Source organism: Podarcis liolepis, assembly GCF_965112155.1.
Source record: "Podarcis liolepis genome assembly, chromosome: 18".
In the NCBI taxonomy this organism is placed as follows: Eukaryota; Metazoa; Chordata; class Lepidosauria; order Squamata; family Lacertidae; genus Podarcis; species Podarcis liolepis.
Genome location: NC_139572.1, coordinates 10,041,694 through 10,055,441, shown reverse-complemented (window position 1 = coordinate 10,055,441; position 13,748 = coordinate 10,041,694). Strand labels below are relative to the sequence as shown.

Below are 13,748 nucleotides of genomic sequence, written 5' to 3'. Positions count from 1 at the left end.
TTGAAGTTGTTGACTTTGGAGATGCCTGAAACAGAGGAATCCAGCTTCTGGAGGGTTTCCCCCCATCCCTGATTTGAGCAGAGGGGTTCCCCACTCTCAGAGTGGAATGCCTCTTAAAAACAGCGGCATCGCCTCATCTCTTCCTTGCTGCCTCTTGGAACAGGGGAGAGGAACATATATGGCCTGCCAAATCTTGCTGGAATTCAGCTCCCATAATTCCTGTCCAGAGCTGATACGGGTTCAAGTCCAGCAATAACAGGAGGGATCCAAAAAGAGGCATGGCTTGCTCTCAAGAAGGGGATGCCTCTCCTAAGCATTCTTAACAACAATTATTATTATTATTATTATTATTATTATTATTATTATTATTATTATTATTATTTGTTATTTGTACCCTGCCCATCTAGCTGGGTTTCCCCAGCCACTCTGGGCAGCTTCCAACAAAAATTAAAAATACATTAAAATGTCACACATTAAAAACTTTCCTAAACAGGGCTGCCTTCAGATGTCTTCTAAATGTCAGGTAGTTGTTTAACTCTTTGACATCTGGTGGGAGGGTGTTCCACAGGGCGGGAGCCACCACTGAGAAGGCCCTCTGCCTGGTTCCCTGTAGCTTTGCTTCTTGCTATGAGGGAACCGCCAGAAGGCCCTCAGAGCTGGGCCTCAGTGTCCGGGCAGAACGATGGGGGTGGAGATGTTCCTTCAGGTATACAGGGCCAAGTCCGTTAAGGGCTTTAAAGGCAATGCTGTTTCTTAGATGCTGCTGGTGGGGTTCTGGTGGTGGCAGCACAGGAAAGGGAAAGCACTTTGCACATGCTCGGAGGCATGGCCTTGGTCACATTTTGTAGGGTCCAGAAGAGCCCTGATGGACTAGACTTTGGTCTATCCCACCCAGCATCCTTTTATCAGCAGCAACGTAACCAGATGCCTCTGGGAAACCTCCAAGCAGGGCGTTGGAAATAACAGCACTCTCCTGCATTGCTGGGGGTTGGGCTAGATGACCCTTGGGGATCCCTTCCAACTCTGCAATTCTTTGATTACTCTGCAAAGAAACTACATCAATTTAAAGGACGGAGCAAAACCAAGCACAGCCCACTTCTGGAAAAGAAATGCCACACACTGTCAAAATTTTAAAAAACCCAATATCCAACATATTTAATCATCCCAGCACCATCAGATATATATGCAAATGCAGAATAAATTATGCAAAGCAAGAGAAACTGGAGGTAGGCTGACTACGCATGAGAGGGTGTCATCGGCGTGGAACCAGAATTATTAGCTTGGTCTAAGGAATAAGAGGAGATACAGCAGTCCTCGTCAGCGGTGGGAGGAGGGTGAAGTCACTGGTGAGCGAAGGTGGGTGATGTCAACAGTGGGAGGAGGGTGAAGTCAACGGTGGGAGGAGGGTGATGTCAATGGTGAGCGAAGGAGGGTGATGTCAGTGGTGGGAGCAGGGTGAAGTCAATGGTGAGCGAAGGAGGGTGAAGTCAATGGTGAGCGAAGGAGGGTGAAGTCAATGGTGAGCGAAGGAGGATGATGTCAACGGTGGGAGGGGGTGAAGTCAATGGTGAGCGGAGGAGGGTGATGTCAGTGGTGAGCGAAGGAGGGTGATGTCAGCAGTGGGAGGAGGGTGAAGTCAACGGTGGGAGGAGGGTGATGTCAATGGTGAGCAAAGGAGGGTGATGTCAGCGGTGGGAGGAGGGTGGAGTCAATGGTGAGCGAAGGTGGGTGAAGTCAATGGTGAGCGAAGGAGGGTGAAGTCAATGGTGAGCGAAGGAGGATGATGTCAACGGTGGGAGGGGGTGAAGTCAATGGTGAGCGGAGGAGGGTGATGTCAGCGGTGGGAGGAGGGTGAAGTCAATGGTGAGCGAAGGTTGGTGAAGTCAATGGTGAGCGAAGGAGGGTGAAGTCAACGGTGGGAGGAGGGTGATGTCAATGGTGAGCGAAGGAGGGTGATGTCAGTGGTGAGCGAAGGAGGGTGATGTCAGCAGTGGGAGGAGGGTGAAGTCAACGGTGGGAGGAGGGTGATGTCAATGGTGAGCAAAGGAGGGTGATGTCAGCGGTGGGAGGAGGGTGGAGTCAATGGTGAGCGAAGGTGGGTGAAGTCAATGGTGAGCGAAGGAGGGTGAAGTCAATGGTGAGCGAAGGAGGATGATGTCAACGGTGGGAGGGGGTGAAGTCAATGGTGAGCGGAGGAGGGTGATGTCAGCGGTGGGAGGAGGGTGAAGTCAATGGTGAGCGAAGGTTGGTGAAGTCAATGGTGAGCGAAGGAGGGTGAAGTCAATGGTGAGCGAAGGAGGATGAAGTCAATGGTGAGCGAAGGAGGGTGAAGTCAATGGTGAGCGAAGGAGGATGATGTCAGCAGTGGGAGGAAGGTGATGTAATTGATGGGAAAGGAGAACAGGGCACAGCCGGGCAAGGAGAGGCGAGCTCAACGGCAGGAGGAGGAGGGCAAAGCTTGCTCCAGCCGCCGCCGCCGAGCCGGCCTCTCTCTACTGACAGCCGCACTCCTCGGCCACCATGTCGGGGTAGGCCTTCACCTTCATGCCTTGGTCGTTGGTGAAGGTGACGATGATGCTCCTGGAGTACCTGACGGGGACGCAGCAGGGGGCTCTCTCCAGGGGCAGGCCCTGCTCCTGCACCCGCAGCAGGAAGAGCGTGTGGGAGTAGTAGTCGGGGACGCGGGACGAGAGCGGGAAGCGGCAGGGCCCAGCGCAGTTGTTGGCGTCGTACCACTCGGGGAAGATGATGTACCCCGTGGACACCAGCTCGATCCGCAGCTTGCGCAGCCGGCAGTAGTCGTCTCGCTCCTGGGTGCTGCGGTTGGCGCGGGGGGCCGCCTTCCGGGACTCCCGCCAGCGGGCGCGCAGGGCCTGCAAGGCTTTGAGAAGCAGCAGGCTGTGGATCTTCCGCCGCCCGGGAGATCCTTCTGCGGATCCCTCGGGATCGCCACCACCGGGGACCCCGGGAGGGTAGTAGCAGAACGCCAGGAGGCCGTGGAAGAGGGTCTCGTGGTCCCGGAAAGACGGGGAGGCCGCCAGCTCCCGAATCACCTCCCGCAATTTCTGCAGCAGTTGCCGCAGCAGTTTCCCCTCCAGCGCCCAGTGCGACAGGTGGCTCTCCATCAAGGCCTGGCTGTTTTCGGGGAACAAGACCACCAGGGGGTCTTCGGACTGCACCAGCCGCTCCAGCGCCACCTTCTCCGAGAGGTTGAGCACCCGGTGAGGGAGGGCTTCCATGGTGTCAAAGTTCAGCCGCAGCTGCGGCCCGGGGGCCGGCGGCGGCTCTCCAGAAGGGCTGAGGACCTTGTTGATGAACTGGGAGAGAGCAGCAAGGAAACGGCCAGTGCTGGAGGGTGCTGGGTGGGCGGAGGTGGCGTTCGTCTGGGGGGCTGGGGAGGGCTGCACATCGGCCGTGGCAGACGTCGGGGGTACACTGCGGAGAGAAGGACGTCAGAAGGGTGGGTGCATCAGGCCAATGGCTTCACAGTGGCCAAATTAATAATAATAATAATAATAATAATAATAATTTATTATACCCCACCCATCTGACTGAGGTTCCCCAGCCACTCTGGGCGGCTTCCAACAGAATATTAAAATACAATAACCTATTAAACATTAAAAGCTTCCCTAAACAGGGCTGCCTTCAGATGTCTTCTAAAAGTCTGGTACAGGGTTACATACGCCTCAGGTTACATACGCCTCAGGTTACAGACTCCACTAACCCAGAAATAGTGCTTCAGGTTAAGAACTTTGCTTCAGGATGAGAACAGAAACCGTGCTCCGGCGGCACGGCAGTAGCAGGAGGCCCCATTAGCTAAAGTGGTGCTTCAGGTTAAGAACAGTTTCAGGTTAAGAACGGACCTCCGGAACGAATTAAGTTGTTTTTCTCTTTGACATCCACAGGGCAGGTGCTACCACCAAGAAGGCCCTCTGCCTGGTTCCTTGTAACTTGGCTTCTCGCAGGGAGGGAACTGCCAGAAGGCCCTCAGAGCTGGACCTCAGTGTCCGGGCTGAATGATGGGGGTGGAGACACTCCTTCAGGTATACCCCATAGAACATAGGGATCCAGATAGACTGTCCCTGGACCTGGAGGTTCCATAAGGACGATCCTTCTGGATCAGGGCAAAGGGGGTCCCATGCGCTTTGGATGTGCATCATGTGCGCAGCCAGAGAAAGGAGGGAGAGAAATGCTGGTTTTCAAGGCAAGGAGATCAGCCAAGGTCTCCTGAGCATGGACAGAGTGCCGTCCCTTTTGAGCAAATCAAGCACAGCCCTCGGCGGGGAGGGAAGGGGTCTCACCTGGGGTTCAGGTAAGGAACCACGTCCACCTTGCCGTCGGCGGCGAGGAAAGACGAGGAGGGAAGAAGGATTGGAGCGGCTTGGGGTCTCAGCCTGGCCAGGAGCAGCACAGCCGGAGTCATGCGGGTGAAGCACTTTGGGTCGAAACCGAAGAGGAGGTTTTGGGTCTCGTGTTGGGAGAGGCCGGTGCCTGCAAGGGAGGCAAAGAGGAAGAGGAGGGGGAGAGGTTTTCTTCCTGCAGAGTAGAACAAATGGAAGGTCTCTCTCTCGGTTGTAGCTAATAAAGACCCCTCCTCTAATTCCTGAAAAGACGGCTGCTGCTATTATTATTGTTTTCTGCTGCTATTATTTAACATTATCAAAGGAGAGGCAGTGTGGTGCAGTGGTTAGAGCATAAGTCTTGGAAGACCAGGGTTCGAATCCCCCGCTCAGCCACATGCAGCTTAGTGGGGGGGGCTGGGGGGGGCCAGCCACTGCTTCTCTGCCTATCCTACCTCGCAGGGTTGTTGTGGTGGGGAGGATGAAATTGTAGAATTGGAAGGGACACCCAGAGCCGGGCAGGGACAGAGGCAAAAGCGGACTGCGCATAAATGCAACTTTCACCTTTGTAGAATCAAAAACTGTAGGGTTGGAAGGGACCTTTGTGGGTCATCTAGTCCAACCCCCTGCAAGGCAGGAATCTCAGCTAAAGCATCCGTGACAGAGGGCCACCTAATAATAATAATAATAATAATAATAATAATAATAATAATAATTTATTTATACCCCACCCATCTGGCTGGGTTTCCCCAGCCACTCTGAGCGGCTTCCAACAGAATATTAAAATACAATAACCTATTAAACATTTACAGATAGGTAGCCGTGTTGGTCTGCCATAGTCAAAATAAAAAAATTCCTTCCAGTAGCACCTTAAAGACCAACTAAGTTAGTTCTTGGCATGAGCTTTCGTGTGCATGCACACTTCTTCAGATACACTGAAACAGAAGTTGCCAGATCCTTCTATATAGTGAGAAGGTGGGGAGGGGTATTACTCAGAAGGGTGGTGGGAATGGGTGATTGGCAGATAGCTGAGATGAGCCTGTTGACGACTCTTAACGACTGTAATAGGTGAGCGAAGGAGGGCGAAGTCAATGGTGAGCGTAGGAGGGTGATGTCAGTGGTGGGAGGAGGGTGATGTCAACAGTGGGAGGAGACTGACTATTTATTTTGACTATTAAACATTAAAAGCTTCCCTAAACAGAGATTTAGGGAGATTTTTAAATCTCTGCTTAAAAACCTCCAAAAAAGGAGAGAGTCCACCAGTTCTATGATTCTCTGAAAATAAACAACCTATGTCAAATAAAGTAATATTAAATAATCCGTTAGAATATAATAGCGCACAGTTAAATTAAACATCGGCAGATAATAATTAAACAGAACTTCACTCTTAACGGTCACAATAAACAATTTCCGAACTATAATCAATAAAATCCACGGTGCAGTGAAAATTGGGAAGCAAAGGCACAAAACTTATAAAGTTATTTTAAAAAAATAAACATATCCCTGAACTCCTCTTCTAAGCCCCATGTAAGTTCGACAGAGGATTTACTCCCGTGTAAGGATTGCAATGTGGTGAGGATTGGGCCTTTTGTGATCTCAGGTGCAGACGATGTCAAAGCATGTTATGCATTTAAAAGGATATATTTTGAGGAACTTTTTATGCAAGAATGGAGGCCTTTTGTGGACTATTTGGAAAAGAACTACAAACAAGTGAAATTGCAGGCAGGATCCGAGAAAGGAGCATCGGAAGGATAATAATAATAATAATAATAATAATAATAATAATAATAATAATAATAATAAATACCCTGCCCTTCCCGGTTCAAAAACCGGGCTCAGGGCGGCTAACGACAAATTTAAAACAATTGTAAAAGCAACATAAAATACAGTATGAAAACATGCATAACAGTAAAATTCAAAATGGTAATTGCATTACAGGGATTTTTGTAATAGATAAGAGTTGGATATATAATGCAAAATGAAAACACTTTGGAGCTGGAAGTGAAAAGTCAATACATTAAATGTCTATTGAATTTGATGTTAATTTGGAAATTCAATAAAAATACATATTGGGAAGGGAATTTATTTTGCATATACTTGCATGCTATGGAAAGTGCAATCCTGAGCGGTGCTCAGGATGAAAGCACCCCCCCCCCCATGCTTGGCTTGCATGTCAAAGGTTTGTTTCTATTCCATTTTATGCAATAGAGGTCCTACCGTTGCTGCTCTGGCGCCTGATTGCCAGGGAAACCTCAAAGCTGAGCTGCCCCAGTGAATGTCTGCCTGACATCGCCGACCCCTGAAGGACGAGGTACTGGGTTCTGCTGGAGAGACAGACGACCTGCGGGGGGCAAATGAGACAGCGTCCAATATTTGCAAAAAATGGCTAAAGGCAGCAGCACCCCATGCACTTAGCATCGCCTCCGCTAGGCAGAAGTTCAACGGGTGATGTCTCTCTGCCAGTGGCTTCCCCTGCCATCCGCAGCGTTGCTGAAACTTGGGTCTCCAGCTGTATTGGGACTACAACTCCCATCGTCCCTAGCTAGCAGGACCAGCAGTCAAGGATGATGGGACTTGTAGTCCCAAGGCAGCTGGAGTTTGGGCAAGGCTGCGGATGGCAGGGAAAGGCCTTACCAGTTGGATTTCCGCAGGGCTGTGCTTGCAGAGCAACGAAATAACAACAATAATAACAGAGAGTCAAAGCATCGCCCTCGTTTATGTTTCTTAAAGTATCAGTTTAGGAAAAACAGGGCCCAGGAATCTCTTTAGGTCAGCTTTTATGCTCTCTGGTAGCGTGGTCCTGGACATGGAGGCTCTATTTCGTTCATTCACTCAGCTTTTATTGGCACAATTCAGACAATAAAATCATACGAGAGAGGGAGGAAAACATGCATAAAATATTGGTGATCAAGGTCTGTTAAACACGTGAAATGTATAAAAGAATCAGTAGCCACCATTCAGTAAAATTTAGTAGTTTCAAATTTGACTTTTAAAATGTCGGCTGAATATCCTGAAACAATCTCAGTAGATCTGGGTATATCATCCCACAACAGATACTGTATTGGATTCCAAATTCTTTGCAAGTAGATACTTTAAGCTTCAAGAGAGTCGCCAGTAGGTCTCTCCTAAGAGTGTCGAAAAGAGGGAAGTCCAAAATTATACGCTATATCGTATCTGGCGTATTCATTCCACCAGAGCAAAGTCTATTGTTTTGTGTACATTCGATTGCAAGATAAAATATATGCAAAGGGACGTGACAGGAAGTCAAAGTTGAAGAAAAGATTTTGGAAGATAAAAGGGGAAAAAATATTTACTTTCATTATTATCATTTTGTGTGTGGGTGTCTGCACATATGTGTGTTTTTGTATGGAATGTTTGGGAGGAAATAAGACGGTAAATAACAAATAAACTAAATATTGATGTGTGTAATTTTTATTTCTTAATTATATTTAGTGGTAGTATGGTTGTATTGTTTTTTGTAACATAAAACCATTCAATAAAAATTATTTTAAAAAAATAAATGGCAGCTGACGGACTATCTCTGTCCATGAAATGGGCATGTCGCTTTAGGACTGGGAAGACCCTTGGGTTCAAATCCCAATGATGCTCACCTGGTGACCTTGGGCCTCGCTCGCCTTCTTCACAGGGTTGTTGTGCGAGGATAAAGAATCATAGAATCCTAGAGTTGGAAGAGACCACAAGGGCCATCGAGTCCAACCCCCTGCCAAGCAGGAAACACCATCAGAGCACTCCTGACATATGGTTGTCAAGCCTCTGCTTAAAGACCTCCAAAGGAGGAGACTCCACCACACTCCTTGGCAGCAAATTCCACTGTCAAACAGCTCTTACTGTCAGGAAGTTCTTCCTAATGTTTAGGTGGAATCTTCTTTCTTGTAGTTTGGATCCATTGCTCCGTGTCCGCTTCTCTGGAGCAGCAGAAAACAACCTTTCTCCCTCCTCTAAGTGACCTCCTTTTATATATTTGAACATGGCTATCATATCACCCCTTAACCTCCTCTTCTCCAGGCTAAACATGCCCAGCTCCCTTAGCCGTTCCTCATAAGGCATCGTTTCCAGGCCTTTGACCATTTTGGTTGCCCTCCTCTGGACACGTTCCAGTTTGTCGGTGTCCTTCTTGAACTGTGGTGCCCAGAACTGGACACAGTACTCCAGGTGAGGTCTGACCAGAGCAGAATACAGTGGCACTATTACTTCCCTTGATCTAGATGCTATACTCCTATTGATGCAGCCCAGAATTGCATTGGCTTTTTTAGCTGCCGCGTCACACTGTTGGCTCATGTCAAGTTTGTGGTCAACCAAGACTCCTAGATCCTTTTCATATGTACTGCTCTCAAGCCAGGTGTCACCCATCTTGTATTTGTGCCTCTCATATTTTTTTTTGCCCAAGTGCAATACTTTACATTTCTCCCTGTTAAAATTCATCTTGTTTGTTTTTGCCCAGTTCTCTAAAGTCCGAGGGGAGCTCTGCACGTCTCACCCGAAGGAAAAGAGGGGCGTCCGGAGCCATGAATGAAATAATCATCTTATAGTTGGATGGCAGGTTGAGAGGAGTTCCCTACCAGGACAGACTTTGCTCGTGTGCTCAAGACATCGATTCCATAAAACATATTTTGTTGCATTGTGCGAAATATGAGCAAGCCAGGGCTGAACTGATATGACCCTTGCTGGTACCTTTCCCAGGAAAATCAGAGGCTCACTATGTCAGGTTCCTATTGGAAGACCGGACAAATGCTAGAACATTAGCAGTGGCCAAGTTTTTGTCGGTGGTTGCAAGAACAAATGATCCCTGTATTCTGAACGAAATGCTTCTTTAACCTGGAGGTAGGTTGTATGAATTGTGTATTGCTTTGTAACGATTTGTTGGGTCTCTGGACAGTAATAAAAATTGATGATGATGATAATCATCTTTCCAACGATTGCCGCCCCCCCATCCCCGTTTGCATACCTGTTTAGGATGGAGACCTTCCCCTCCCACCAGGAATTTCTCCGGGGGGGTCCCAAGGCCCCCCGATTCCTTTCCGCCTTGGTAAAATATCAGCAGGGCCAGTTGCAGGGACTTCAGGGAGCCCCCGCCGTCGTCCTCGTGGAAGGCCAGCTGGAAGAGCAGTTTCGTTTCCGCCTCCCATTTCACTGCAAGAAGGAAACCGGAGGGTCAGACAGGGACCTGCTTCTTCATCCTGGGACAAGGGAGACCCCAGCCTCACTCCCACCATTGCTGGTGTACCAAACTCCAGCTTAAATAGTAAACGCCGCTCCAGGGGGGGACAGTCAAAAATCTTACACTTGGTATCGCTCGCTCTGCGTTATGGGAAAACCAGGCATCATTTGAGATCTCAGTGAGGACTAGCGCCTCCAGACACTTTTAATATGGTTTTGCATTCCTTTCGTATACATATACAGTGAAAGTACCCTTTGAGATTTCACCTCCAGTAATTAATGGTTCTCTCCACTTCATATAGATTATAAAACGAAATACCGTATTTTTTGCACCATAACACGCACTTCTTTCCTCCTAGAAAGTAAGGGGAAATGTCTGCGTGTTATGGAGGGAATGCCTACGGGTGGCGGGGGGGATCTGCTGCAGTCGTGAGCAGAGGATCCATGGTTCCCCTTCCTTTCCTCCTCCGTGGCTCGCTTTGAAACAGCAAAGCGGGAGAAGAGCCGCTGAGTGAGGAGGAGAGAGGGACAGAGAGCTTGCTTGCTTTAAAGGAGCAAAGCGGGCGAGGAGAGGAGCTGCTTACACGAGTGTAAGCGGCTCCTGACCGGTTGGCTCCTTTAAAGCAAGCAGGCTCTCTGTCCCTCTGTCCTCCCCACTCAGCTGGCTAAATAGCAGCAAAGTTTTTCAGCGAGCTGGGGAGGAGGGAGAGAAGCAGAGCCTGCTTGCTTTAAAGGAGCAAAGTGGGAGGGGAGAGGAGTCTTCTCCCCTTATACCCCTCTTCTGCATTATTAGCAGCATCCTTCTCCACCCACCCTACGCGTGCTTCTTGTCCCTTGAGTGCTTTTCCTTCACTCCCCACTTAAAACGTGGTTACAAAGCATGGATCCACATGGATCCTCAGGATTTTTGCATTGGGCTACTCCAAACTCACTGTCAGATCACATGTCTGTGGCCACAGCAGGAACCACAAAAATCATACATCCGCTGTCTCGTTTATAATATTTTTTTTCTTGTTCTCCTCCTCTAAAAACTATGTGCGTGTTATGGTCGGGTGCGTGTTATAGTGCGAAAAATATGGGTAATAACAAAACCTTGCCTGCCTGCCTGTCTGCATTTTAAAAAAGCAACAGGCGATCCTATTCACACTGCCTTGGCAGCACACCCAGCCACCTAACACACAAGTCAAACCCTGATGCCATCCCGAGCCTAAGCTCTGGCCGAGAAGTACCGCACACTCGAAGAACCAGGCAGCATGCGTTGCAGCGGGCCGACTTATTCGGCTCTTTGCATTATGGCAAGTTGTTGTGTGTTTTTCTGGCGAAATTGCCATTGTTGGTCCTGAACAGAGGCAGGGAGATAGTGAGGAAGACACAGTGAGCACTGCAATAAAAGGTTGCAGTGCACAGAGCACTTTCTGCCCGGTATCCTCTGTTCTTCAATATAGTCTGTTCTTTTTGGGGAACTGAACAGATTCTATTCCTCTCCCATCAAATTCCCACCGCTGGCCCTGAACTGAGGCATATAGAGAGAAGGAGATAGGATGAGAGCTGTAACAAAGTGTGGGGCGTGTGAGGCTTCTCAGCCAAGCCTTCTTTCACAATATGCCATCCCACCCCCCTCTCCTCCTCGTCCTCCTCCATTCCCCGCTCCCCAACACACACTGGGGTTTCCAGTCTGCATCCTCAGCCTACAGAAGACATTGAGGGGTGCAAGCTTCCTGGAGCGCTAAATTTGAGGGGTTTCTGCAATATTTGGGGTTCATCCCAAGCCTGTCAACACTTTCCCCCTTGTGCATTGGGGGGTTCTATTTTGGCTGCGTAGATCACTATTTACTCTTTGCATATACTAGAAATCAGAAAATCTCTTAACTAGATCCCACTATTGCAGAAACCAGCTGGGAGGGGGGGCGGCGAGACTAGAATAATCTAGCACAGCCTCTCATTGCTTCTTGCTCTGCCTACTCTTTGGGGTCCCTGCTTCCCGCCTCGCCAGTCCCCAATGGGCACCAGCCAGCAGTGCTGCTACCTGGAGAGATAGAGATCAGGCCTTGCCTGAGTGACCCATGCCCTAGTTGAACCCGAGCTAGACTACTGCAACACACTCGGGAATGGGGCTGCCCTTGGATACAGCCTGGAAACTTTGCATAGGGGCAGAGCGCTGGCAGGGATCAGAGATGGGGCCACCAATCCTGTAATAAGTGTGCTGTCTGACAAGGCGCTTTAAAGTTGGCACTGCCCATTAAAGCTTACAGCCCTCATATTTACGGGGCCGCCTCTCTTGGTCTGCCCCACATAGGACCTTAAGGTCGATGAATAACCATAGTTTAGAGGTCCCAGGCCCTAAGGAAGTCAGACTATCCTCCACCAGAGCCAGGGCCTTCTCAGTGATGGCTCCGACCTGGTGGAATGCTCTGTCCCAGGAGACTAGGGCCCTGCAGGATTTAACCTCCTTCCGTCGGGCCTGTAAGACAGAGCTATTCCGCCTGGCCTTTAATTTGAATTCAGCCAGATCTTTTATTTTCCTTCCCCCTCCCCTTTTATGAAGATCACCCGCTCTGAGACCCCACAGCTAATTCTCCCCTGGTCTCCTCGCTGGCCCAAGTAGGACCAATTCAGCCAGCTAGCCCTGGGGGTTATCTGATTTTTTATTTTTATTGTTACTCATGTTTTTATACTGTATTTTATGCTGCTTTTACAAATAAGTCTTTTAAATTTGTTGTTAGCCGCCCTGAGCCTGGTTTTTGAATCGGGAAGGGCGGGGTATAAATAAAAAAAATATGATGATGATGATGATTGGAAAGGGAAGACGAATCTCAAGCTGGGAGACTAAATCTGGAAGTTATCTTGACGCCTGGGTGTCGAGAGCTCCGGCTTTTAACCCACACCTATGAGGCCAAATAAGAACATAAGAAGAGCACAGCGGCAGGATCAGGGCCAGTAGCCCACCTAGTCCATCACCCTGTTTTCACAGCAGCCAAATACCCCTAAGAAGCTAGGGATCGCGATAGACTGCCTCTGGACTGGGAGGTTCCATAGAAACACAAGAGCCTGGCTGCTGGTTCAGCACCACAGTGGCCAGTCCGATGCCTCTCCTGGGAAACTGGATTCAAGGTTCAGAGCAACGCTCCCCCTTCCTGTCGTTTATAGCAACCGATATTCCAGCATTGCTGGGGGTTGGACTAGATGACCCTTGGGTCCCTCTCAACAATTCTATGGTTCTGTGATATTCAGAAAGAGCAAAGCAGCATCTATAACACCCCAAACTTGTCCGAATCCCTTTCGAAGCCAGCTAGGAAACCTGCCCTGAATCTTCCAACCTTCAGTTTCACTGGGATTCCCAGTGGGAGGGAAACTTTTCAATATCCCACTTTTTCAACGTCATGGATCGTTTTATCTATCGTGTTGCCTCTTCCTCTAAACAAAAAAGCCCCAAACGCAGATGCTAGGAAACTTGCTTGACTGTTTGGGCTGCCCTCTTCTGAACCTTTTCCAACTCCCTTTTGAGGCGAGGCACCCAGAACCATTCACCGCCTTCCAAAGGCGGCCGCACCGTCAATTTGCACAACGGCATCATGACCCTGGCAGTTTTGTTTTCAATCCCTTTCCCCATAATCTGAAGCGTGGAAACAAATTGGCGCTCGCAAATTAAGAGCTCTCACGGAAATGGACACCTACCTTCTTCCAGGTGTAGCCACAGAAGCCGGTTTTCCCCCGGGTCGTCCAGGTGAGCGCCAACCCGCTGTAGAGAGGCCAGGACACCCCGGGACACATCTGTGGGGCAGACCCCAAACACCTCCATATCCTCCTCGCTCCAGATTGATCCGCTCAGAGCCTTTAGGAACCTGCTGTCGTAGCTGGTGAGGAGACCCACAACCTCCAGGGGACGGCGGCTCCATTCACCGCCCCGGTGCACCTTCACTCTACAGACAGGCCCTTGGGGGTCTCCGTGGGGCCTCAGCCGAAAGCTAGCCCTGTGGGGCCACAGACCTAAGGGCCCGCCCCAGTCTGCGTCCGTGGGATATAGGGCCTCCACCGTCATCCTGGGGTCTGCAAAGTCCGACGTGCCCAGGACTTCGTCCTCTTCTGGGGGATTGGGCCCCCCAGATTCCCTGGAGCTTGGAAGCTCGGGCCCTCCTCCTGCTAAGATCTCCTTCCCAGGCGCAGGGATAGACTTGATCATCAGCAGGAGGCTCAAGACGGCCCCTCCGATAACGGGGCGCATGGTTTGTC

General features: G+C 49.6%; 1 protein-coding gene and 1 long non-coding RNA gene across 4 annotated transcripts; one reads left to right on the top strand and one right to left on the bottom strand.

Annotated features, from left to right (window-relative positions):
* The first annotated feature begins 571 nt into the window (after positions 1-571).
* On the top strand, positions 572-2,373 carry LOC310697585. 3 transcript variants are annotated; one of them, XR_014521055.1, is made up of 5 exons: positions 572-1,441; positions 1,478-1,555; positions 1,607-2,095; positions 2,148-2,211; positions 2,274-2,373. It is a non-coding gene; the product is annotated as an uncharacterized lncRNA (long non-coding RNA). The 3 variants fall into 3 exon arrangements; XR_014521054.1 differs by lacking the exon at positions 1,478-1,555 and having other exon boundaries at positions 1,650-2,095; XR_014521056.1 differs by lacking the exon at positions 1,478-1,555 and having other exon boundaries at positions 574-1,441; positions 1,699-2,095.
* AMH (anti-Mullerian hormone) lies at positions 1,129-13,742 on the bottom strand. The gene is made up of 5 exons (XM_083483827.1): positions 13,194-13,742; positions 9,307-9,491; positions 6,558-6,681; positions 4,302-4,491; positions 1,129-3,435 (listed from the first exon to the last, which is right to left on the bottom strand). The coding sequence occupies exons 1-5, from the start codon at positions 13,738-13,740 to the stop codon at positions 2,493-2,495; spliced, it is 1,989 nt and encodes a 662-aa protein (XP_083339953.1). The 5' UTR covers positions 13,741-13,742; the 3' UTR covers positions 1,129-2,492.
* Between the last annotated feature and the right edge of the window lie 6 nt (positions 13,743-13,748).